The 27,770-nt window shown below is 36.4% G+C and overlaps 1 protein-coding gene across 1 annotated transcript in view; it reads left to right on the top strand.

The window, feature by feature from the left end:
* Positions 1-20,733, top strand: part of LOC103770490 (lysine-specific demethylase 4C-like) — a gene marked incomplete at both ends in the record, with an annotated part of 36,736 nt that extends 16,003 nt beyond the window's left edge. The window contains 4 exons of the mRNA XM_008937750.1: positions 5,326-5,375; positions 14,157-14,260; positions 19,903-20,036; positions 20,647-20,733. Coding sequence (XP_008935998.1) covers positions 5,326-5,375; positions 14,157-14,260; positions 19,903-20,036; positions 20,647-20,733 — 375 coding nt within the window. The remainder of the gene's footprint in view (positions 1-5,325; positions 5,376-14,156; positions 14,261-19,902; positions 20,037-20,646) is intronic.
* Positions 20,734-27,770: the final 7,037 nt, after the last annotated feature.

The raw sequence follows: 27,770 nt of genomic DNA, 5'->3' as shown, positions 1-27,770 counted from the left end.
ACTGCTTCCTATTTCAGCTTTGTAGTTTCAGTAGAGCTACTGCAGTAATGATTCTGTAGTACAAAATGTAACTGTTCTCTGATGTCTAGAACAATGTTACTAATGTGGCACGGATTTGTATAATTATTTCCTGAGGCATAGATAGAAGGATCACTATAAAAATCTAAGAAGTCTGACTAAATTTTTATGCTCCTTTTGATTATTCTAGTGAAGTTGTTTTAAAACTGTATTTTTTTGTTCTTTTAATACATTTTAGTGTACAAGCTCAATGACTGGGTTTACATTCATTCATAGCTTTGAATTTATTTTAATTTTATTAAGATTTAAAGTTTATTAAATTTATTAATTAATTTAAATGCTTTGCAGCTCTAATAAAGCATCTGTTTAACTTCATGAGCTGCTTTACTTATCTATGTTGTGGCCTAGTCAAATGGTATTTGATGTCCTTTTATTTTTTTTTTTTTTTTCATCCTGGATATTTGAGGAATGCAAGGCAGGTCAGCTGTGAAAGTAAGAATATGGCTAACAGGTCATACAATTTTGTGCTGACCCACAGAATTTTGTACTGACTCATAGGAAGTCTATTTTACTAGCTAACCTGCTACTACTTTTTAATTTTTTTTTTTTACAAACATAGGCTTTGTTTTCTGTCCTTGGAAACTCGGGGCTTGCTATCCCATAGACGTTGCTCTGCGATGGTGTTAGAACTTGCATTTTCTGTCTTGGGAGTGATATTAAAGCATCCTTGGAAAACGAAAAACGTTTCTGAGTTCTTTATATACATATGTATCTATTATCATTTAACTCCACTGCTTTTTTTGCCGTTAAAGTAAAATTCATTTTCTGTGGTAACGTACAGACTAAAATAAAAGCACGTGACTCATTCTTTTGGGATATCCTTGGTTGTTACACAATGACAACTGCAATTCACAGAGCTTGTTGCAGGTATTTATGATTTTTGGCATTCTTTGCAGCCAGTAAAGACAACTTATCCTTTTTTCCTCTTTCTAACACAGTTTCCCCAAGTGAGGTGTTGGATTTAATTTCCATCTTGAATCTTTTCTAAAAGCAGGGTTTTTATGTTGGAACAAGCTTGTTGATAGAAACATTTTCTAGAATTAGAATGGATGATGATGGTTTAAGAACACTTTAATTTTAGTTGTTTATATAGGTCATATTGAAAACTTCTGAAACTCTGAAGCAATGCGGCTTAAAACTGCATTAATAAGAATGTTGGCTAAGGTTTTGTGATGGCCAGCATACAGCTATGTTTCTTTGTTAAATTAAAGCCAGAATAGAGATAATCAAAGGTACACATCAGGTTTATGCAGTGGATAGAAGATAAATAACTACTTCAGATGCACGTGCAAAATAGCATTGCTGTATTTTTAGCTGAAATATTTTTTCTGTCTCTAGTAGTATTATGTATGATGCTTTCAGAAATCATAGCTGTAATACTTAATGTTATGCTGGACTTAATATTTCTAGATAAATATTCTTTACATCGGTATCTCAAAACCAAGGCAGTGTTTTTTTTAACTTGAAGTTACAAAGAGTTTGAAAAGCTTAAACGGTAAACTGTTGACGTTTGGATTCAGTTAATATCATCCATTAGAAAAGTAGTAGTGGTTTTCAATAGGTTATTGTCATTCAACATTCATGATAATGTGAAAACGTTTTAGTTCTATACAAGTGCATTTGTTTAGTTCCAGTAATTAAACTCACAGGAGAGAGTTGTACTAAAGATGCCATTTTCAGCTTAAATAGAAAATAAAAAGAGAGGAAGTGTTTTTGTAGGTGTGTTGTTAAGTGGGTGCAGCCCTGGGCAACATCCAAACATTCCCAATAGAACTAAGCTTGAGTAAAATATTTTTTTTTCCACATGTGCTGGTTTCTGTTCCTTTGCCATACAAGGTGAATACTTGTATTTTATTGTCATGGACTAGCAGTTTTTGAAAAATTCATTCTGGTAGAACAGAAACTCTAAAGTTAGCAGTAACTCAAAGATTATTCAGGTTTTGTATCTGAGTATAAAATAAATAGTAACCAAAGTAGTTACTAAAATCAAGCAGGTCGTGAATTGCAGTTTTCAGCCAAATTACTGTAATATGGTTTTTTGATTTCATAAAGTCAGCTACCTTAATTGTCACCAACCATGTTTTCTGACCTAAGGATAGGACTGAGTGATGACAGATACTAGACTACTGTCTGTTGTTGCCTCTGCTGGGGATTTGAAGAATGTAGGCAGAACAAAGAGCTTACATTGCAGCTAGTTAATGAATAAACACTGGATATTATTACCTAAGACTGAGATTCTATTTAAAAAAAAAATGTAAGGCAGAGAAGTTGGTAACTTTTTTAAAGTACATTGAGAAATCATGTAGAAGAATTAATTTGAAAAAGTATATATGTAAATGTTTCAGAAAAAATAGCTTAGATTAAATATTTATTATTTATTTGTAGTTATCTTGTTGCTAGTACCCTTGATTTGCTGAATTGATCTAGTGAATTATTTTACTGTGAAGGTGGTGAGATACCAGAACAGGTTGCCCAGGGGAGTTCTGGACACTCCATCGCTGGAAGTGTTCAGGATCCAGGTTGGATGGGACCATGTGCAACTTCATCTAGTGGGGGGTGTCCCTGCTTATGGCAGGGGGCTTGGAACTGGATGATCTTCAAGGTCCTTTCCAACCCAAATTGTTCTATGAATCTGTGATATACGTTTAGGAAGATCTTTTTGAACAATACTCAAGAAAGGTATGCGCTGTAATTTTTCTGTCTCTAGTAGTATGACTCTAGCAATCAGCAGCGACTCTTCATGTTTCATCTCTCTTCTTACAATTTTTAACAAGTGTATCTTCCTGAACTAATAAAATTAAAATGTATTTAGCATCAGCATTTCCCTTTTAATCTGCTTCCTTGCTTATTATCCAAGAAACATTCTCTTTGCCTCTTAGTGATTTCACAGTTAATGTCCATTGCATTGACTTTTAAAGAGGGCTGGATTTGGCCTTAGCATGTGGGAAGTCAAACAAACGTTAGTGGCTGTTTGCTAGTGTAGCTAAAAGGAAGCTGCACAGAAGACGATGAAAAATACTTCTCTAAAAGTTGTTAATACTGCTGAAGTTCTCATATGGGCTAACTGTTGAGACTAAAAGTGAATGCTTTTTTTTTCTTAGTGATCTGAGTTTGGGAGTTTTTTGTTCAATGTTCTGTGGAGTATGCCAAAGGTCCAAGAAGTTTCACATCGCGTTAATTTTACCGGTATCCCAGATATGTGCATATGTGTGAAGAAAAGCTCAGTTTTCTAATGAGTTGTACTAGGAACCAACCCTGAAGTGCCTGGACAGTGACTTTGGGGCTTCTAATGTCTGATACTGCAAAGACGGTCTCTTCTCATGGATCCTTTTCTTAACTGGGAGGAAAGAGCAATGGCAACAGTGGGAAGAAATAAAGGATTGAGGAGTAGATGTTATCAGAGACCCCAAATCAACACAATGATGAAAGCACCAACTTATATTGAATGAATTATGGATTGGTAATTTTAGATTAACTAAATAAATAGATATAGCCCAGTTAAATTACCCCCCTTCTTATTTTTGCAAGACACATACTGAGAGCTTAGTTGTGCAGTTTTGCATTTTTGTAATAGTGGGAAGGGCATACTTGTTTATATGCACAAATGGAAACGTGGCTGCATAGTACTGTGGCAAGGTAGTAACATACTTTTGGAAGAATGACTTTTTAGGAGGAACACCAATCCAGTTAGAGCAAGGTAAAGCAAAGGAAAGTCTGTAGGTTGAGTTTCTTGTTAGACACAAACACTATCTGTTCATGTTTTACTTAATAGAGTTGTATGTTTAATGGCATACAGTACAGTATATAATGCTATACATGACATTTGTCTCTGTTGGGGTGTGAAAGAATGCAAACATACAGTTTAGTTTACTATGTATATGCTGATGCATGTTTAATATGGAGTGGAGAACAGGCACAAATACTTTGGAACTAGAAATAGAGAGAAACAAAATTAATTTTTCTAAGATTGTGAAATTCTGCTTAACGCTATGAACACTGAGCAGAATCATGCTGGAAGTCTCTGTTTAATACCATTTGGAGTTGGCTGTCAGTAGGTGTGGGTTTTGTTACAGTTCAGTTTAGAACACTCACTTGTGTTGTGGAAGGGTCTTCCTTCTATGCAGCAGTTTCATTTGTAGTACAGCAAATGAGAGCTTGAGAGAGAGGTGTTTTTATTTCATGAGCAAATGAGGGGCCTAGGGTCCTTCACTTGTTTTTCTGAGTGAGATGTCGGGGCAGATGAGTGAAATTGTGTTCACAGGTAGTAGAAGAAAAAAGTGATATGTTTACTTATCGTTGAAAATGTGGATTTGGACTACATGGTACAGCTGACTCTGCATATTCTCCTTTTCTGAATCATATGTTTTATAGAGAAGAATCAACCCAATGCTGTTGCAATATTAAACTGAAATGAGAGCCTACTATATCACATATTGAAGCAGTTAAAGTGAATAATAAAGCAAAATAATGAATGCATACAGTATATTGATGAAGAGCAGTAAATATGTGAACAAGGAAGTGTTCAGAAAAGCAGAGTGCTGTTAGAGTTTTTTAGTAATCTTCAATTGTATTCAGTTTTCTTGGCTGTAATAAACATGAAAAATAACATAAGGCTAATTCTAGTTCCTTTATATTGTTACTGACTTGTTGCAGATAGTATATGGAAGTTAAAAAATATTTTATTGTGAGAACAGGGTGATTCTAAAATATGTACAATTCTTTCATTTAAAGAAAGTGTATTTCTTAAAGAATTTTAAAATTCTAATTTTAATGATTTTATGGAGACAAGTAACCCTTTTATTCCACAGTGTTGGCTATAGGAAAAAATATGAATGTTTAATGCTTATGTTTTTCTGTTGAACTCTTGTGTTTTGTGAAGAACGGTAAAATTAAAAGAAATTAAGCTGTAATGTAAGTTAAATTTATGTGTTTTTGTTTCATTTGGAAAATGAAAGTATGTTTGTTTTTAAAATGGAATGGTGTAATCACATCAAATAGTGTCAGTATGCATGATTTTAAATAGTGAATAGAAAATTCTTGTTTAAACAGAAATAAGCTAGAGTTTTTTTCCTCAGAAAAAAAACCTGTATTTTTTTTCCCTCAAAAGTTGGAATATTTTTCTTCTAGAATTTTCCAGTCTAATATTTTTAATTTCTGTATTTTATAGGTATTTGTCATACATGAATCGTAGGTTTTGTAGTAATTACAACTTCAAACATTTCATTCTTTTCTTTCTGTGAACTTTAGGTATGCTGTTCCTCCGGAGCATGGGAAACGACTTGAAAGACTAGCTCAAGGTAATATTTTGAGTATTTCCATATGTAAGATGTTTGAAGGACAAACCTCTAACAAAGTGAGAAACATCCTTGACTCAACTACTGTGTTTCATTACTTAATGTTGTGTGACTTTTATCTGTCTAAGATAGGACTGCAAACAAGGAACATTTTCTGGTACTCTGGTGAATTCTTAAGTAACAGTGTAATCTATTGTTTTTTTTCCTCTTAGAACTTTATTTTTTACTGGCATTTTTAGTGTGGTGAAGTTCATGAAAATAAGGCTTAATATTTTGTTGTTCATTGGATTTTCATTGGTAGTATCTTTGTCTCTTCTGTGCCCTTGCAATTTCTTGTCATAGCTTCTTTTCGTCGGTAACTTTTGAATCTTAATTTAGCTAAATTTGATACAAAAATAGAAATACTGAGGATGGCAGAGTCTCCAGAATTTTTTGGCAAGTTAATGGCTGGGTAGGGGCTGGACACCTGGTTAGTACCTCTGGAAAGGGGGAAGCAAACAAAATGAACTAATGCTAAATCTTATTTCAGAGCAGCCTGCTCTCCAGTGGTCAGCCACATAAATCCACTTAAACCAAAGCATGTACTGGCTTTTGTCCTCCAGATGTAAGAGGAACATCTGTTGAAAAAGGAATAGAAGATGCTGTTGTGAGGTTGAGATCTAAAGCTAAAAATATCTATTCTATTGGAAAATTCCTCTTTTTTTTTTTTTTTTTCTAGATTGAGTGTAATTTATGAACACAGGGATAATTAGGCACGTTTCTTGGCCTGCCAGCTCAAATTTTATAGCCTGCCATTGACCATGTTATATGAGGAGTGCTGCTGAAATAATTAGATACTGTGTATTGGGACCAGATTCTGAGTTTTTTTGTATGTTTTCTTTTCATATGCACTTTATGTGCATGTAGGTACATGACTATGTTTTTGAGCTATTTTTAAACTATTGCAAAGAACAGTAAGATGGCGTGGATCACTGAGGTTTGAAAGTAAATACCTGTGAACATGGAGTCTTAAAAACACTTCTCAGAAAGATTTCAACCTGGATGATTACATTTACTGTTCCTAAAGTTTGCTATACATTTCAGTTGAGAAAGTTGTCACTCCATTTCTTGCTTTCCAGCTAATTTTTCCGACTTGTAAAGTATGGAACTCTTCATATGCATACCTTGACGCTTTGAGTTTTCACTGGTAAACAAATTGATGCATATTGTAGACTGGGCAAGTGACACTGACTTATGATGGGATCATTCAGTTATTAGTTCTAAGATTTACAGGAAATGAGCAGGCAGTAAAAGGAGTAGAGAACTGGAAAAGGTTCAGAAAGGTGCACTAGGACTGGTGACAAATTTGCCTTTTCATTTTAATAATTGTTACTAAGTTCTCACTTTTCAGTCTGAAAGAAAGTCAAATAAGGTAAAGGGGTATGATAAAGACCTGTGATGACTGGCATGCAAAAGGTAATTAGAGAGTGATTTTCACTGGATCTTCCAGTGCAGCTAGGGACTCTGAATGAAGGTTATCTGGTTCAAAACAAACAGAAGATGGTTCCTTTCTCAGTATGAACTTCTCATTGATGGTGGTGGGTTGTAAAATTTTCCATGGATTTAAGGGGAGAATGGACAACCCTGGCAAAGAAATCTGCTAAGAATAGCATAGGAACTGCATCTAGCATTGGAAGTCTTGGAGCAGCAACTTGTTGGTACTAGATGGGCTTGGAGGATGCAAAGATTTCATGCTGTATTTAAACACTTCCCTATATATCCACTTTTCACATTTGCTCTGGATGAGGGTTTGAGGGCACCCTCAGTAAGTCTGCGGTTAAGTGAGTGACACCAGGTTAGGTGAGTCTGTTCATCTGTTTGAAGGTAGGGAGGTTCTACAGAGGAGTTTGGGCAGACTGGGTGGATGGGCCAAGGCCAGTGAGAAGAGATTCAACAAAGCTGGGTGCTAAGTTCTGCACTTGGGTCACAACAGTTCCATGCAGCACTGCAGGCTTGGGGAAGCGTGGTTGGAAAGCTGCCTGGCTGAAATGGACCTGGGCATGTTGGTCAACATCCGGATGAATATGTGCCAGCAGTGTGCCAAGGTGGCCAGCAGCATTGTGGCTCATATCAGAAATCGTGTGGCCAGCCAGACTAGGGAAGTGATCACTCCCCTGTACTTGACACTGATGATTCATCACCTGGAATGCTGGGTTAAATTTTGTGCCTCTCTCTCTACAAGAAGGACCTTGAGGTGCTGGAGCATGTCCAGAGGTGGTGAAGGTTCTAGAGCACAAGTTTTATGAGGAGCAGCTGAGGCAGCTGGGGTTGTTTAACCTGGACAAACGGAGGCTGAGGGGGGACACCCTGGAAGATGTCTGGTACTTCTGCTAACGATACGTTAGTACAGATGATAAAGATCTGTGTGGTGAATGGAAAACTACTTTCCTTGATGAATTATTAGTGTGATTGAAACAATTATTTTTATTTCAGAATGGTGTTTTTAATAGTAAATGGCAAATAAAACATAGAATCAGATACTGAACAGTGAAGACAGACTTTCAAATAGTTGTTTATTCCATTATATTCAGTCAAAACTGGACAAAAGTAAATATATAGAAAAGCCATATACTTGAACAGAGTTTTTTTTTATTGTAGGAGCAATGTAAGATAGATGAGTTAGTTTCACAGACAACCCTCTCTGACATTTGCTAAGTTTTTAGGAAAAAAGACTTTAATGTCTTCTATGATGTTTCTCCATGAATAGATTGTTTTCATGGTACTTTCTGTCCAGCTAATAGCTGAGAATGGAATGTAGATGAGAAAAGGATGGTCTTTATGGCTATTTTTTTTTTTTATTTTTTAACTACCATTTCTGATTGTTTCCATGCTGTGCAGGTTAATACATCTGTGATTTACTTTGCAACTGCTGCCTGCCAGTCTGTTTTACAGTAAAGTATCTTAAAAAGGTGAAAGTGTAAAGTTAGCTGAATGGCTGCAAGAAAATATTTTAAATTATGCTTTTTCATGAGTGTAACATCTGAAGGAAAAAATAAATTAGTTTTTTCCAGAAGGTTATCTCTGATGACCAGGTGCTTACTGAATTAGTCAAATGCTCCTAAATAATTAAAATAATAAAATAATGCATTAATGTGACAGGTTGCCTTAGTCAAGGCAGCAGTTGATACATAAAATTAAAGGAAGGCTAGAATATTTTCCATTATCTTGTCTGCACATCACAATTACCACACATACCTTTTGTACATGAATGCTTTCGTTTTTGCTTTCCATTGAAATCTTGATTGACTGTGGCACCTACAGATACTTTATCTGAAAGACATTAGACTTGCATCTAATAAAGAAAACAGTTTCATTTTGCCCTTCAGCTGCTTTCTCATTTATGTAGGTTTTTTTTTCCAATTTTATGTAGACATAAATGTAATAAAAATATTAAGTGACCTTTTAACTGCAGTTTTATACTTGTTTTTATGTTAATCTGTAATACCATACTATTAATGATTTTTTGTTTCACAAAGTGGGTTAGAAAATAAAGAGAATAGAAGCAGAGTGGCAAATCAGAAATTATAGTTTAAAGGATTTTCAAGATACTTTAACAGATCATTTAATTGCAGATCTGATTTAGAGTGGAGATAACATCTGTATGTGATGCTCAATTCTGTTAAAGAAGAAACTAAAATTTAATACATTTGAAGTTTGTAGGGTTGATCTAAAAAGCTTTTTATGATGTATGATATTAGTTTATTTCATGCAGAAATAGACCTGCATGTACTATTTAATGCAGAAATAGTTTATTTCATGCAGAAGTCATTGCCTGCTACGTAAAAGAAGTATAAGAAGTAAAAACTTCATGAAACTTGATGTAGGGTAGGGTTTTTAAAAAGCCTGAGTGGGACTTCCAGTTAGGTGCATAAATGCACCTGACCTGCAGTTTATATCCTCATACCCCAGCCTTTTGACTACCAAGTATTAAGCCACATACCTTGTAGATTGTTCTAATTCTGCTCTAAGTCTTGGCAATGTCCCATTTTTTTTTTTTTTTAAAATTATGGACTGGAGAATTTTCAACTGGATGGTCTTTTTCTCATGGATGTAAATAGATTAGCAACCTAATTATGTTTTAGCCTGATCTTTGATTATTGCTTATTGGCTCCTTTGAAGTAATTGTTTTGAATTGTCAGTTTGTGTTCTGTGTAATAATCTTCAAGATGATAAGCAGGATACAGATGGCTAAATGTAGATAGTGAGAAGAGACGTGGAAGAAGTCTGATGTGTCTCAAGAGACCATCCAAGAAACTAGAGTTGCATGCAAATTCCCACAAAATACCTGCTTTTGCAGAACTGATTTAGAATTAATGGATTAGTGTTACCAGATTAAATTAAGATTTCATCTGTCTCATAAAAGCATGAATATACTACAGAACTTGAATGAAAGTTACATTTTAGAGTTTGGTATTTTTTCTTTTGGTTGAGGGATTTCATTGAATATCCAGGATTGATTGATAATCCTGTAAATTGGTGATTTTAACATCAGTTTGGCATTTGAGAATGGTTCTGACATGTTGCAGGTGTGCCTTGAATTTCCCCACATTTAATATATTTGTAAGGGTCTTGTGACGTTTCTAAATGCAGGTCTCTATTCTATTCAATAGTGCTATTAGATACTTCTTACATCTGCTAACCAATTCTCTCACAGGGATTTTCTTTACTGAACAAAAAGCTTGTGTGAATTCACCTGTAGTCTGAGCAGAACAAAAGACCTTCTGATAACCAGAGTCTTGTAATGAGGAAATGTTACCTTCCTTTCTTCCCTTGTTCATTGGAGAGGAGTGCTTTTGGGAAAATGAGATGAGTGAGACTGGAAGATTTAAGTGTGTCCAAGAGTAGAGTTTGACACAGTCAAAAGATATTTTTGTAGTAGTACAGAATGTGTAGACAGCAATTTGATTTCACTGTGAGGGCTCTGTAACCACAGCAAATGTTCTTCTGTAGATTTCTCTTAATGGCTCTTGAGGAGGTTGTGCTCTGCTCTTCTGTGTTGTTTGTGGCTCTCTTGGAATTCAGCAACAAGCTTGCTTTCTGATGGGAGTTGTCACAACTATTTGTGATCTCTTGGAGCTTGGTGTTTTTGATGTCTGCCCATCGTTTGCCTCTTATGATCATGTAATGAGATAATTAAGAATGTTATAGTAGAAGAATCTGGTACAAAATTTGTTTTCTCAGGGAAAACAACTCAGTCGAGCTCTCCCTGGTTTTAGAAATGAAGAGTTTTTCTAGCTTTCATACCTGTTATTTCCTCAGTCTCTAGTATCACTTTCAATAACTTTTTTTCACATTATATTCCAGTATATTTCTATTATTATACTGCTCAGGACTGAGATTTCCTCAAAATCATAAGATGTAGATTACAAGTTATAAATATTACTGTTATGTTATAGGCATTAATTGTGCCAAAATTTTTTTTTTTTTTTTCCTCTGGAGCCCAGTAGTTGTGGGCTAGTTTCTTTTCACTATCTTTTAGTCAATGAAGCCAAATGCGAATAGTAAAGCTACCTACCAAGTACCACTTTTTGAAACATAACATTATTTGCAATTCCAAAATAGTGTACAGAATTCTGTGCTTGTTTATGAGGAGAAAAAAGAAAGAATTCCAAATCTGAATAAAATGTGATCTCAGGGCATCTTAGCATATCTATTGCATTGATCAGCACAAGTGTGCATTACACCTTCACTGATTAAGTGCTTCTGAACCTTGTATCTGAGAAGTAAGAAAAAAAATTGTTCTCCCAGACTGGGGAGTGTACTGGAAAAGAGTATACAAAGATTATAAAAATTATAATGTGGTTAACTTAAATTTGTTTTGGAATTGTAGTGTGGTTAATGGACATGAATAGAAGAGTCACCAGCAAGAAGAAATTAAATCTGACATAACAGAGAAGGCTGTATATTATGGCAAAAGCTGTGATTTTTTTTCTCAAGTAATGGAAAATATTTAGATGGTTAATTGATTGAAAGTGATTTTTAAAGGATATATAATTGAATAATAAACATGTTGCTTCAAGAATTAAAGTCCTTTGAATCACAAACTAACATTTACATGAGAGGGATACAACAACTTGTGCAAACATGGTAAAGAGATGACAGAAAGCTGTTTTGCTACTTAGCTGTCCTGTGGCTAACTTTGTGTCCACTAAACTGTTTTTATATCATTTGCGTAGTAGTTTTCATTTTTTTTTTTCCCCTGTGTTTTTTTCCTGGGTGACTCCATCTTATTACTTTCTTATAGTTACCAGGCTTTTCCAGCAAAACACTTGCAATTCAGTTTGGAGAATAAATGAGTGGTGTTCTTGGTTAATATATTCACTATGGATAAATATTTACACCTTGGATAGTCCTAGGTAATCTATCAAGCTGTATCTCTCTGAAAGATCCTTTGTGTTATTCAGGCATAAAATATAATTTTATGCACAAATGAATCAGAAGTATTTTTCCTGAATCATTATTAATATCATCATTAAGGAGACCTTTTCATCATGAAGAGCTGGCATTGTATCTTTTCCAGTATCAAGTTGCTATGCAAGATAATTTGTAAAATATACTTTTTTGTTTTGTTTTAATACTGTTTGCTTCAGTTTAATTTCTGCCCATGTTTCTTTGGTAGTTCTGTGTAACAGAGTATGTTTTCCTTGTACCCAGAAAAAAAAGTCATAATTTTTAAATGGCTTTATATTTGGATTTTCTTGTCAAATGAATTTTACCTAGGTTTATAATGCAAATGAAAGAAATTCTGGAGATCCTTTTCTACCCAATGCCATTATCATAGACTTTTTTTCTTTTTTTTACAGTAAGGTCAGGCTAGCTCACACTGCACTGGTTCAAAAACTCTGAATTCATCTTTTGCTCTTGTATGTCTGAAGAGGGGCTATGATGAAACTATATACTTAGCAGTGAGAACTTATTTTTAAAGTTCAAGTCAAGGAGCCGGCACTTGTTTCTTAATTTCTTATTTCTTATTTGCTCTGTATTTTTCATATGGAACTGTTAGAGATAGTGAATTCCTTTATATCCCATTTATGTATTCTGAAAATGAAGAAATTTTGAAAACAATTAGTCTTTAATAAAATTTTTTTAGCAGTAGCCTGGCAGTCTTTGTGGAATCTCTGAAATCATATGACATTAAATGACATGCAATGGAGCAAACTGTTGATGTTAAGGAGTCTCGGTAACGCTGAAAAACATACTCTGCAGAAGGAAGCAAAATAAATAAGTAAAGTTGAACTTCACAGAATGGGATTACTTTCAAATGCTATATACTTGATACAGTAATAGTACATATAAACCAGGACTGATAAATGTATGGATTGCAGTTACTCAAAGTACATCTCATGGTGATTCTTGCTAATGCTCTGGTATAAACACTAAAGAGACTGTAAAGATAAATAACAATTATTATTTTTAGAATAATAAAGATTATCTCATATTTGCTGATTAATTAGTAAATTAAATTGTTCCTCTTTGTCAACCTAGTTCTGTTGATGTTAGTGCTGTAACTTTGTGAGACTTCTGTGATGTTGCATTATAACAGTCAAAATTTTTTTCCACTTGGCTCCAACAAAACTTGTGTTCATCTCAGAGCAAGTAATAGGTCTGTATGCAAGTGGAAAAGGAATTGAGAGCAAGTATTTGGAGAAAGTAGTGGGTAGTTGGATAGCTTTCATTCCATTCCTTCTAGTTTTCAATCTGACATTTTCTGGAGCTTCTTGATTTTGTTGATTACTATGCCTTTTGTTTCCTTTGTTTTATTGTTTCTAGGAATTGTGTTTCAGTTCTTGAGAGTGTTACTTTTTTTCTAGAAGAGAGTCTGAAAGGAGATTAGGAAGGACTGAACTAGCAATGTTCTGGAAATTTACCACCTCCTTCTCCTTCTCATCTTCTGTCATTTTTCCTTTAGCATAGTAGCTTCTCACTGCAGTGAGGCTGAAGGGAAAAGAACACGGTGTTTTCATGTAAGCAAAGGAAGGATTGGGTAGCTCTTTTGAACTGCAGCTGAGGTGCTGTTCACATCCTGGTTAGAGCATCTGATCCTGGAGTTTGATAACACTGAAACATAGTTTTTAATCTTTCACTTTGCCTCTCATTCATTCAAATCCATGTTCTTATAGACTGGATTATGTAATTAAGGAAGTAGGCACAGGGTGTGGAGTGGTGCATAAATAATCATGAATGTTGAAAGATATGAAGGCATGTTCATAGAAATCAAGACAAGAGGAAAAAAAAACCCACCTGTTTTTAGTTGTAACAGATAGTTCTGAGAAAGTAACCATACTTTCTTGTCTTTTCTAGATAGAAAGTTGTGTTTACTGTATAGATGGCCTAGAAATGCTAGGTAAACCTAGTCCTTGTGGGATCTTTCTAAGTTTATATAATACAGCTGATTTGCATCTGTGCAGAACAAATGTTAACATAAACAAAAAAAAACCCAGTGAAATATTTCTGGAAGGTGTAAGAAAGTACACCTAAGTTTACAGGTCTGCATTTATTCTAAGTTAAGTTTACTTCTTCAATAAAGAAATTGGTGCCAAACCTCTGCAAATCCTCCCTCTGAAAATCACTTGAAAAACTTAGGAGGTGCTTTTATTTTTATACAAATAGCTCAGAACATAGCAATGACAGGATAAAAAATTCTAAACCAAGTTTAGGTGCTAGTATATATTGTAAAATACTGCAAAAAATTCCTACTTGTTAAAATCAAAAAATAACCCAATTTTGCATATCTTGCCCTATTAGGGTTCTTCCCAAGTAGCTCTCAAGGATGTGATGCTTTTCTTCGCCACAAGATGACTCTGATTTCTCCATCAATACTGAAAAAGTATGGAATTCCTTTCGACAAGGTAAATTAAACATTTTTAATCTGAGCATTCATGCATTGAATTAACTTGTGTTTACTATAAGGACTGTTTATAGTAAAGGTGAGGCGAAATTATTGTTTTATTTTTTTTTTTTAGGCAGAAACACCATGAAAAGATGAAAACAAATGCTTGTAATATTAGGACTAGGTTGGAATTTTCTAGCAGAAAACACTTGTAGCCATCATAATCTTTATTCTAAAAGTTTCCGTGATTTTTAAGACATTAGCAATATTTTTTAATTTCTATTTTATTTCCTTCCAAGCTTGCATGTGATTATCTGTTGACTGAAACACTTCCTAGCTACCTATATTAAAGTTGCATACCTAATATTTTAAAATAAATGTGTAATTTCTTTGTCTGTGTATTGTTTTTCTGATGCAATTAAATTTAACTTTGTAAGTTTTATCTAAAAATTTCAAGTGTAATTGAACCAAAAAAATGCTACTTAATTTAAAATGTGTTTTAAGAACTGCAACATACTAGAAAAAGAGTGAATGATTATTTTACGCTGCTAGGTAGTGGCAGACTGGACATTTGATAAGAACATTATATAAACAGAAAGTGAGAAGAAAACTGCCTGTCTTTTTGGATGGATTTAATACATAACTACTTTCAAAAACATCTGAAGTATTCAATTTCTTCTCATTCCCTACAAGATTTTCTGCCTTACTGTTTTCCACTCTGAACTTCCTATAGGTGCCAGCTAATAAAAATGTTTCTACTGCATTGCTTTTAGAATTTTCAGAATTCTAAAGTTATAAACTCAAGAGCTGTGGAAGCCTACTCAAAACAGTGGAGCCTAATTCAGAAGATCCCTTACCTGAACATCTGTTTATGTTATACTGAGTTTTCAAAAGCCTTTTGATCAGTAAAGGGTTGTGATTCTTGATTTTCCACTGCTAACTATTTTAAGGTGTTTGGAAATACCAGGCAATGTATACTTTTTCTCACTCTTTTTTTTGCAATATAGCCTGTAGACTGTCTTCCCCACACTCCTTGTTTATTATTGTGGTTTCTCTTCTGGTGTATGTGGTGGTTATTGATTGATACAATGTGGACCTGTGTATGCAAACATAGCTCATCAAGTTCCTTGGCCTAGAATATAGAATAGTTCAGTGATTTCTGTTTGTTCTAGCTGATATTTCTGTGACAGTATTAAACGTAGCCCATAGAAATAATATTTAAGTGAATGTTTTTGTGTATCGTATTGTCGTGGTTTAACCCCAGTAGGCAGCTAAGCAGCAAACAGCTCATTGCTTACTCACCCTGGTGGAATGGGGAGAGAATTGGAAAGGTAAAAGTGAGAAAACCTGTGGGTTGAGATAAAGACAGTTTAGCAGGTAAAGCAACAGCTGTGCATGCAAGCAAAGCAAAACAAGGAATTAATTCACTACCTGCTGTCGTCAGGGAGGTGTTCAGCTATCTCCAGGAACACAGGGCTCCATCACGTGCAGTGGTGACTTGGGAAGACAAATGTCAGCCCCCCTTCTTCCACCAGGTTTTATTGCTGAACATGACATGTGGTCTGGGATATCCCTTTGGTCAGTGGGGGTCAGCTGTCCCTGCCATGTCCCCTCTCAACTTTTTGTGCACCCCCAGTCTGCTCGGTATCAGGATGATGTAAGAAATGGAAAATGCCTTGATGCTGTGCAAAGCTCTGCTGAGCAGTAACTGAAACATTCCTGTCTTATCAACACTGTTTGCAGTCTGGGTGGAGTGAAGCCACTGATTTGTTCTTTGCCTTTCGGAATATGACCTCACTTTTCATGCATATATCAACCTGTGTAAAAAATTGAAGAAAAGCAGGTGTTTATAATGATACTTCCTGCCTTGGAAAGCAACCTTTTTTGAATAAATTACTCATCTAAAAGGTAGTTTGTTTTCTGAGTGATATATTATCACATGGAAATGTAGTTTCTGAGTTCAATTTTTGTAATATATTGGTGAGTACCGATTCCCTTCATAGCCTCATGCTTTATAATGAAGTGTCAGATGAAACCTTCCAAACTGTAAGGTTTTATAAATAGATTTATAGTTTTGGATTTACAGAATATTACACTGAGCAGCATAATTTTCAGTGGTTAGTGTTTAAAGTGGCATATTGCAGAATGTCAACATATTTGGTTTTGGTACCACACATTTGAGGTGGGTAGGGAAGTTGATGTCCTTATATCAATGTCTTGATTATTCTTGTATTCTGCTATTAAAAAGGTGCTAGAAATAGTTAAATATTTAAGTTTTATTCTGTCACCTAGTCTTGGGAGGAAGCAGACTGTACCCAAGCGTAATTGTAATTAATGGGATTCAGTGAGAAAGTGAATAGAGAGAACCAGGCTGTGATGTCTCATGGCTCAAAGTGATAAAAGTGGAAATGTGCTGAATGCTGATAAGTCAGCCTACGCCTACCAGGTGGCAGCTGAACTGCTGCTTGCTGCAATAGAACACCTGCTAAACTGTCAGCAGTGGGAGGGTGTATTGAGATAAATTTTGTAATTGTTAGCATTGAGAATAATCTTTCTTAAACATGCCCACAGTGATTGTTGGAGTGCTACAGTAGCAGTTACAATATATGCACCTCTGTGAATTTGCATGTAGATACTAAATATGAACGCAAAAAATTAACCTTGCAAAGTGCAAATGCAAAATGTAAGATCCAATTTTATTTTTTAGTTTTGCTAGCTAGGAGTAGTTTTCTTGTTTTCATCGCTTTTCTTCGTCCCATAATGAAATCAGAAATATATATCTTAAACTGCCCTTCTCGTGTATTTATTCTTGCATTGAGAAAAAAAAAGGTACACAAAGAAGTCTTGAAACTATACAATGAGGATTTTGAAGGATAAGAAAGGGAGGATTCTAAAAGCAGGAACTTAATGCAAGACAACTATGCCAGCAAAAAGCTGGGATTTAAGACATGACATGTTGATAAGAAAAATGTTTGGGGATGCGAGTTTTAATTTTGTTGATCATTTAAAATCTAACTTCCTTTTTTTAAATTTCAAATCATAAGTGTATTTCTATAAAAAGAGTCATGTTTGTCTTTCCAATTTTCATTCCTGTATTGCTTATGCAAACCGTTGCTGCACAATGAAAACAGCCTATTTAATCTCTAGAATTCTCCTTATTTTCCTGTAATCATCAAATGCATCTTGTTGAACAGTCATCAGTCATTGCTCAGATTATTTGCTTCGTTTAAATATATCTGCTTGCTTTTTATTGAGCCTGTCATCTGATGTGTGTTTCATGTGAAAAAGCATATCAGAGTATGGGGAAAGTCTTTTAACTGTTTAAGTTTGAATCTTCGAGTTTATTGATTAACTCTTATCAGTTCGGAAGACAGTGTGCTATTTCTAGTCCCTGACTAGCGTGACTTGTTACAGTCTTTGGTGGTTTGACTTCAGGAGATTAAAGCTATCTCTGAGTGGAGAGAATATTAGTGAGTTAAGAAGTGTGCTCTCTCCTTTTCTCGATGCCCAGAGGAGGGCAGCAGTCTATCCAAGTATAGCTAGACGAGATTTCTCTCTTGAAAGAGGATCCTGGCCAGTAGTTTGTTTACCTTACTGCACTTTATTTCTGTGGTTTACTCTAGAAGCCTTTTATATCTTATCTCTTTTTTATGGCTTCTAGGATTTGTCTATACAGAACAGAACTGCTATGGCAGTGGTGGATTGTGTTTATTGCTTTCAAACCTATCTATCTATCTATTCTGCTAGCCACAATTTCTTGGTGAGTCAGTCACCACAGTGCACTTTTCTCTTAATTGCTTTTCACTGTGCTTAAAAAAGAGAAGACCAGTTTTTTGGAACTAGCCTTGCTTATTCTCTAGAGAAATGTAAGAGCTTAATAGTCAACATTTTCCTCTTTGAGAATCGCCTTGTCCATTATGTATTTGGAATCCTTGTTGTGAATAAATAGTACCAGAGTCCATTCTGCTCACTTAAAATTGTGTTTAAAGAGAAAGAGGGGAAGGATGGGGCAGGTGAAAACTTCTTTTAATGTCATGTCTAAAGAGGTGTTTTAGAGGTGTTTAGGACTTTGAGATGTTCTCTGCATGGCATTTCCCGTGCAAGAATCTCCGTGGTGTTAGTAGCTGTTGTGGCAGAAATAGGGTGATGTACTTAACTTGCAAGAGAGAAGCGGCAGTATACTTTATTGATCTACACCTGTGATTTAACAAAGCTCTGTGGTGCATGCAACAGTGGTTTAACAAGATTCAATGGCCAGGAACACTTGGTTATTTACTGCATAGAGGACAGGGTCAGACAAAACCATCAGAGAGACCTTCCTGTTGAGTAATGAGGCTCAGAAAGGTCCCACTTGTGTTCTAAACTCCTCCTCAGAGGGGAGTTTAGTTGCAGCTGGATCTGGGCTTAGTCCCAGATTTGGTCAACATTTTATGTCTAAAGGATTATATGTGCACAATCAGTCCTTTATATTATTTTGCTAAGGTTACATAGTTTTATGATGTTTATTTCCAGTTTAGTTACCAAGCATCTGTTGTGGCAAGGACTCTGTGAGCCTCGAGGAGTAACCTGGAGTGGTATCCCTGTGAAGGGGGTAGGGTATCATTCGGGCTGTCTCCTGCCTGTGCAGGAGAGCTCACTGGGCCCTAGGCTGTCCACTATTTATGGCTTAAGATGATTGACTTACAGTGATATTGGCATACCAGTGGGACATCTGTGTAACTGTATGAGACAGCCCTTGGTTACTGTGTTGCCATCTGTCTCCCAAAAGTCCAACTTGAGCTGGATGCAGCCACCATGACCACCGCTGGTGGCTGACTTAAGCAGGGGGTGTGGTTAGCACACCACCACAGCTCTGAGAGCAAAGAATTTGTTCTGAGCAGATGCCACTAATTAATTTTCCTCCTTTCCTATCCAAAGTGATTTAAAGATACTGCCTCAGGGGATCCAGATGTCCCCAGTGTATTCCTTTGGGATGAACAACATTGTTTTCTTTAAGTGCTAAGTCTTCTTAACTTAGAGTTTCTCCTACTTTGTTCTTGATTATCAATAGTAATAACCTGAAAGACAAATCAGGCCCTCAGTCACAGGTCTTGAAATCATGTTTTTTGGAGTGTGTGTGTATGGGAGAGAAGGGTGAGAATATTTCCCTTCAGTCTTTCCCAGAAAAGTTCTGGTGCCATTCTTGAGAAACATCTTCAGGATGGTGAATGGAATAATTTATTCAACCAATAATTTGTACTGGTATTTAGGGGTAATAATTGTATGTATTTTTGTCCAGCCTCTCTCTGCTTTCTCTCAGTCAGGAAGGTGGATATGTTCTTTGCGCTGTCTTTTCTAGCTCCATGCACTTCCAAATATTCTTACCAGTGAACCTCTGTTCCAAGATGAGCTGTTTTTAAACTACTTTCTGAAGTTGGAAAGTAATACAAGTATCTATGTATTTTATAGTAAACAGTATTGTCTCAAGTATACTGTTTCTGCTTGCATTAAATCCTAACTGTGTGAAAATAAATTCTTTTTAGATAATTGCAAAGCCAAATATAGTTTTAACTGCTTCAGGAGCAGAACTGCTTTTATCAGATGATTCACTTCCATTTTTTTTTTTTTTTTTTTTTTTTTTTTTTTTTTTTTTTTTTTTTTTTTTTGGTTTGTACACTATAGGTTACACAAGAGGCTGGAGAATTTATGATCACTTTCCCTTATGGATACCATGCAGGATTTAACCATGGTTTTAACTGTGCAGAGTCAACAAATTTTGCCACCGTCCGATGGATTGATTATGGAAAAGCAGCAAAGTTGGTAAGTCATATTGCACAAAATTGATTTGTAAGGGAATCTTTTGTGTCGTTATTTCTTTGTGAGAATCTATGGAAGCTGATAAGAAAGGCAAAACCATTAGATCAGGTGGTACATTGAAATTTTATTTAAAGTTGTTCTTTTTGTAACGGTTGTTATACTTCCAGCAAAGTGTATTCCTCTCAGTAGAAAGTTTTGTTTGCAGTTTAACAGACATTGTTCTTCAAAACTAGTTCTGTTTATGGATATTTTGAAGTTTAAGCTGCATATACTGAGGTTAGTATATGTGAAGACAACTGACCTGCTCTTAAATGTCCTCTAAGCTCTGCTGTTTGTGAAAGCACTTTATTTAAGGTAGGTATTTTGATATCTGGAAACAAACATAAATAATTAAAGTTAAACAAGGTTTAAAGAAACAAATTCAACTTTTCCCATCTTTAATGACATCAGATATCTTGTAGAAGAAGGTAATAAACGAACTGCTAACTCCCAGTAGGTGTTTTCATGTTTTAAAATGAGATGTGTTTTACTGGAAATATTTAGACTGAAATTTTGTTATGTGGCATATTTATTTTCTTCTTTCCTTGTGAGTAAATACACAAAATCAAGAAAGTGTGCAGTTTGTTCAGCAAAAGTTTGTTTTTCAATATTCTGTGATTTCTTTCTCAGAATTATAGGTCATAGGGGCTTTGTTTAGTAAGCTCCCAAAAAGGCTTTAAGTCCGAGGCATTTTCTGAATTTACTTTTTGGTTATTGATAAAATAATTTGCTTAATATATAAGGTAATAAGATGATGTAGAACAACGGGCAAAACGAGATGTGCAGGTTTAACACTTTCATAATGACAGTGAACTCCGATTAAATACTTGGGATTGGAAGACCGTCATGAGAAAGTTCTCAAATAGTGGAAATTTTTGATTCTAGGCACTATTGATTATTCATTAAGTGGAATATGCTTCAGAGGGGAAAAGTTTATGATTATTTTTGTTTCCATGTGCTGTGTATGCATACACTAACAGTAGTGAAAGCATTGTTAACATCAGTATGTATCTAACATGTTCAGGCTAGTGTTTACCTTTAATGGGAAAGTTCTGTTTTTAATAGCCAGCAGGTAAGGTGTTGACTGTAAAGTTACTTAAAACAAATGTGTGTGTTTGATAGCTTGGAATTTTTATAGACAGTATGGTGAAACAAAGTTGAGATGCTTATGGGCATGGGTACGTATGAGTATACTTGTGGAAGGTAAGTCTAGGCTGGATTTTAAAAGATAGGAATATGCTGCAGCTCTAAAACAGATTCATCTGAACCTCAAGAATGGCAAACTTTATCTTTGGATGTAACAAAGCTGAGGTAGTGGTACATGCAGCTACATCTTTCAGTATACAGGCTTCATATTTCTTATGTTTTAAGAACAGGTCTGCCATTTGATGTGCAGCTGACCCAGTACATACTATTAAATTTTTTATGCCTCCATTGTGCCTCTCAGTTATTGTACCATTAACTTAATGTCATAGAATCATGTGGCACTGGGGAGACCTTAAAGATCATCTAGCTACAAGACTCCTGCCATGGGCAGAGACACCTCTGACTACACCAGGTTGCTCAATGTCCCATCCAACCTGGTCTTGAACAGCTCCAGTCACGGAGCATCAACAACTTCCCTGGGCACCCTGTTCGAGTGTCTCACCACCCTCACAGAATAGGACTTCTTCTTTACATCTATTCTAATTCTACCCTCTTCCAGTTTGAACCCCTACTTCTCATCCTATCACTACAAGCCCTCATAGAAAGTCCCTCCCCAGCTTTTTTGTAGGTCGCTTTCAGATAGTGGAAGGTCAGAATAAGGTCTCCCCAGAGCCTTCTCCTCTTCAGTCTGAACAACCCCAACTCTCATAGCAGTCTTTGTAGGATATGATAGTCATTGTGGCCCTGCTCTGGAGACACTCCAACAGGTCCATATGCCTCTTGTGTTGGAGGGGTCCAGAACTGGACACGGGTGTCACGAGTAGAGGGCCAGAATCACCTTCCTCAACCTGCTGGTCACATGTCTTTTGATGCAGCCCAGGACAAGGTTGTCTTTCTTGTCTGCACTCATACATTGTTGGTTCACATTGAGCTTTTCATCATCCAGTCTTTCTCCTGAGGACTGCCCTCAATCCATACTCTGTGCAGCCTGTATTTGTGCTTGGGGTTGCCCTGACCCAGGTGCAGGACCTTGCACATGGCCTCCATCCCTTACCTCCAGCGTCTCAACCAGTCCACGCAGTTTGGTGTTGTCCACAAACTTTCTGAGGGTGCACTCAATTCCACTGTTTGTGCTACTGACAAAGATGTTAAACAACACCGGTCCCAGTACTGATCCCTGAGGAGCACCACTTGTCACTGGTCTTTACTTGGACATCTAGCCATTGACTGCAACTCTTTAAGTGTGTGGCCATCCAGCCTATTCCTTATCCATCGAGTGATCCGTGCATCAGATCCTTGTGTCTCCAATTTACAGAGGAGGATGTCATGTGGGACAGTGTTGAACATCTTGCACAAGTCCAGGTAGATGATGTTGGTTGCCCTTCCCTTACCCACCAATGCTGTAACTCCATTGTAAAAGGGCACCAAATTTGTCAGGCACGATTTCCCTTGGTGAAGTCAGGTTGGTTGCCACCAGTTACCTCTTCATTTTCCACCAGCCTTAACAGAGCTTTCAGGAGGATGTGCTTCATGGTCTTGCTGGGCACAGAGTTGAGCCTGACTGGCCTGTAGTTTCCTGGGTCTTCCTTTTTCCCTTTTTGAAAGTGTGGGCTATGTTACTGGTGACTGATTATTTGTCTTCCTACAGGAGAACTTTTATTTTTGCAGAAGAGTTTCTAATTGCTTACATCTGGATTTCTGTCTCTGGAAAAAAAAATAATCCTGAAATACAGTCAATATTCATTCCTCATTAATTTTGGGGAAAAAAAATCAGGCAAAGATTATCATTAGAGTTGTAGTAAATATTTAGACTATGTGACGATACTGCTTTCATGCATGAAATGAGATGGTGTTAAAGATTCTGTGAAACCAATTACAAGTGTTAGGTCTGAGAGTGTTCAGATTCCTGGTATTGGAAACTTTGCTGAAGCAGTGATTTTGGATGCAAAATCCAAAATTATTTTTTGTCTTTAAAAATGCTAAACTTGTGTTCTTGGTTTCACTATGTGTACACTAACTACCTGTAGTAGGGAGCAGGGTTCTGTCCTCCAGCTTGTTTTCTAGACTTTGTGTAAGACTTACATTCGAGGGATGATGTATGAAAAATAATACCAGGTGTCACTTCTGGTGTGTTGTTTCCTACAGCTCAGCTGCTAGTTTGAGCTGTGTTCTCACTTTTGGAAAGAAGTTGGACAGAATTAAGCAGAAATAAAAAGCAGATATATATAAAAAAAAAGGGCACAAAATGGAGAAATAATAGATATACTGAAAGTCCCCCAACTCCAGGAGAGAAGCAGTGTAGTATTGTCTATATTCTCCCACTGACGAGAACACAAGGGAAGAGAAATAGGAGCACTGGTGAAAGGAACAAAGCAGCCGTGCTGTCCTGAAAGTGCTTGGCACAGGCTGCTGTGCAGAGGGGCATTGGGGGATGCACGGTAATGGTGAGACTTAGAGAATCAAAGGTAGCCTGTGCTCAGCTTACAGTTAATTCAGTTGTGTTTATTTTGTTCTGTGGGGAGGAGAGGCACCCTAAGCTTTAGATAATCTTCGTCATCACCCTATAACTTCAATTTGTTGAAAACTGTTTATTTTTGAAAAAAAGTTGGCATGGTTTAGGGTGAGGGCCCCCAGACCTATAACAGATGCTCTCTGTTAAACCCTCTCCCCCTGCCTCAAAGGGGAAGAGAAAGGGAATAAGGGAGAGACACTTGCTGATCAGAAAAGTGAAACAGCTTTAATGGAAATACTACTACTACTACTAATGATAATGAAATGGAATATATGCAAAGATATACAAAACCAGTGTGGAACTCAACTCCCCCCTGATGGCAATATGTCACTGTCACCCCCGAGGCTGTGGAGCAGGCCCTGGGAAAAACTCCCAGGCTGGACTCCGCAGCAGAGGGCAACTGGGTACAGGGGATGGATTCTGGAACTCAGTTCAGGAACACAGGGCTCAGAATCAAAGGCAGAATGGATGAAGTCCTCCTTGGATGCCGGCCACTGCAGGAGCAGCAAAAGAGAAAAGAGGCCTGATCCTTGTGATCCTTCAGCTTTATACTGAATATGAGGGATATGGGCTGGAACACCCCACTGGTCAGTTTAGGGTCACCTGTCCTGTCTGCTCCTCCCTGCAGGTGTGGCCTTTTACTTTCTTTTCCCGCCAGTGTGTAGCACAGGATTTCGCTGTGACCTTGATGTGCACACCAATCCTTGGTGTAACTCTAAACATGGAGCATTATCACTGCTAGGAGCAGACTGCCACTGACTTCAGCAAGTGCAGATAGAGGAGCATTAGCTGAAAAGTAAAATCACTGGACAGAACTTGTTCTATTCTAACCCAAACCAGGACAAAAGTGAATGGTAAAAAATAGGGGTAGATAGGCTATTTCTTCCAGCTGCTGTGAATTTGTTGCTTTCCTAACAGAGCTATGTTAATTTGAACAGGATGGAAATGTGTAGCTTTATGAAGTGCATTTTGAGTTTCCTCACTCCAGTGCATTTTGGTTCTATTGGTAAAACAGATGAACCAATAACAGCTTGTGTATTTTGTAGGTATCTACTTTGATTTGTGCTGAGTGTGTGTGCTGAACAGCACTTGTGTGCTGAACAAAGGGTGATATTTAGTTATTTGGAGTGGTGAATAGAAACATTTACACATTATTCTTTTATGTCTTTGCAGGTGACAAAACTGGGGTTCTCAGTCATGATTTTCATCTGTCCAAATTTTAGCTCTGGTGGATAGGATTAATAAACTTTATGCTGCAATTTGATGCTGAGAACTGGAAACTAATATTTTGAGTAAGGTGCTGTGCTTTTCTGTGCAGGCAATTTTTTTTTTTTTTTGCTTTCTTGGAATGCCTTTTTCCCCTTGGTGCTGTATTCTAAATGTTTGAAAAACTTAGATGTTGGCAAATCAGTTCCTAATCACAAGGAATCCACGTAAAAAGCACATCCTTTGTCCTTGTGTAGAGCTTCTGGACTGCATGGTCCCACTTGAGTTTCCTGGGAGAAGGCAGTTCACGGAACAGGAGAACTGGGTTGGGATGCAGGTCGTCTCTGGGAAGTGTCCAGGAAGTTGTTGATGTGAGCAGGTTTGGTCAGGGTTCAGTAGTTTTTCTTTATGCAGTAGTGATTATGTTAGGTTCTTTCCTTCTGTTTTCCTTGTTCCTGTTTAACTTCTCACATTTCCCTGTCTGGTGTTTTTCTAAATCCTTGTATCAGGGTCTCTCAACTCTCTGTAACCATTTTCAAAAGATACCCACACTTTCAAAAGCTCTCAGAGAAGGCATTGGCATTTCCAAATACTGCTCTCGTTGCTCACTCTGTCTGTTTTGTGGCACGACTTGGTGACTTTCACTCAGTACAACTGTATGTAAATTTTACTGCCTTCTATCAGGAGTAGAGTCACACTAGGTGATTTTGATAGTCATTATAATGATTCTTTTGTATTGCAGCTTTTTAAAAACGTGATTTGTTTTCAGATGTTGGTGCTGGAAAGCTTTCTGTTGTTTAGCTGATATGTAGAACCTGAGTAGAGAAGTCTACCAACCTTTTCTACTTTTACTTGGGCTACTTAACTATTATTACTCTCTTTTGTGAAATTAAGTCAGTAATTACTCATGCATTCTTCAGCAGCAGCTGCTTAGCAACATGTTTTCTGAGGATAGGTTAGATCAAAGTGCTGGCCTGCAGGTTGTATTTTTTCCTTTGGTGGGATGAAGTGCAGTTGTTTTGATGTTAGGTTTGATGGATTTGTTTGCCACTGCATTCATTAGCTTCACATCAAAAAACTGACAGGCTGTTAAATGAAACTTTGGCTTAGATTTTCAGCTTGACTGTTTTGAGACCTTTGTGAAGATTTTTTTGTGCTGCAGCAGCCTCAAGCAGTTATGACTGTTTCAAAGGGAAGAAAAGTTATTTAGTATCCTTATTTGTTTGGGTGAAAGACAGTCATTGTCTTGAGGATAACCATGTCTAGTTCATGCTATACAAACAATACATTTATTACAAAATATATATTGAGAGACAATATGTATGACTTAGATAATTTTATCAGGGAAAAAAATTATACTTACCACATAAAACCACTTTTCCACTGCTCATAATTTATTGAGGTAATAATTTTTTCAATGTGGATTATATTCAGATTGCTTTTGTACAATAAAATACTAGTTGTCTGTTTTGAAACAAAAATAAAAATTCTACTCAGTTGTATTTTTATGATTACGTTTCATAGTGTAGGTGAACGATATAAAGGTTTAGGCTTAGAAAGTGTCTTGCTACCCCTACAGCAGTGTTATAGTACTGATGTATGAAATATCTGTGGATCAGCTCATGAGTGTTTCTTCTTTCAGCTTATTTTATTAATTTGAACTAGGTACTGCTGTCAAAGAACTTTTTCTTTTAAACACTTCATGTGGGTACTTTTGATAGCAGTCTGCAATGATATCAGTGACATTCAAGTTGTATGAATAAATGTTTTCACTTGCTGGAAATCATAATTAACCACTCTATATTGTTGACTTGTCTGCTAATGAAATCTTAGATGGTTTCAGGAACCAGACATGCTTTCCATTTCCGATCCTGAAACAGAGCATATCCTGTGCATTCTGCAGTTTGACATATCATTTGATAATCATAATGCCAGTTACCGCTTTATAGTTGTCATGGAATGATCTGTTTGATTTTTTTGTTTGTTGGTTTATTTCTTTTACCTCAATCTGTTCATTACCTTTTATTTTTGCGCATCTTACTGCCATTATCTGCTGCCTGTCTTTGGTTCTTGCATCACAAATTCGACGTTTCCTGAGAACAGCAGGTATTAAAATTTCCCACTCTAAAATCTATAGCTCTAATGGGGAGATTGTCAGACTCCCTGTGGGCAGTTTCTTGCACACTTCTAGATTGCTAGGACTGTGACATCTTGAATTTAGAATTGTAATGGTTTTAGGATTAGAAAGGGATACTCATCATCACAGGATTTTTACCCATGAATGCAGTAGAGAATTATGTTGTACTGTTTTTTGTACTTTCCCATTTTGGTAGAGCAAGTGGTTGTACATTCATAATCTGAAACTTAATATAATTGTGGGTTTGTTTTCACAGTCTGTGCTTTGCTGTGTGCAAGTACTACATTAACTACAACTGGTGTATTCTGTGATTCAGAATTTCAGTTTGGATTCTCTTTAATCTTTTCCCTCTGTACCTAGCCTAACTTTTTTTTGTGTGATGCTACAGTACATGTGACTAGGGCTATGCCATTGTATTTCTGTCACAGTGCTCTCACGCAAGCTCTACTGTTTTATTAAATAAATATCAAACCAACACTACTGTTGGATTATTTTTTTTTTAAAATGCAGTTTTGAATAAGCAGAGGATAATTCCATAAAGTAAGATTTAAAATTTTGGAGTACATTCTGGCAACTCTGAGTGAGCAGAAATGATGGAATCTGATTTTCCTTTGATTTTTCTTTCTTCTGAGTGATGAAGTTCTGTTTACCAAATAAATGTACCGAGCTGGCATACTTGGTGGATGTTTAGAA

This window comes from Merops nubicus, unplaced genomic scaffold, assembly GCF_000691845.1.
Source record: "Merops nubicus isolate BGI_N331 unplaced genomic scaffold, ASM69184v1 scaffold1473, whole genome shotgun sequence".
Classification (NCBI taxonomy): Eukaryota; Metazoa; Chordata; class Aves; order Coraciiformes; family Meropidae; genus Merops; species Merops nubicus.
Note: the sequence above shows the minus strand (reverse complement) of the source record. Positions and strands in the feature narration are given on the sequence as shown.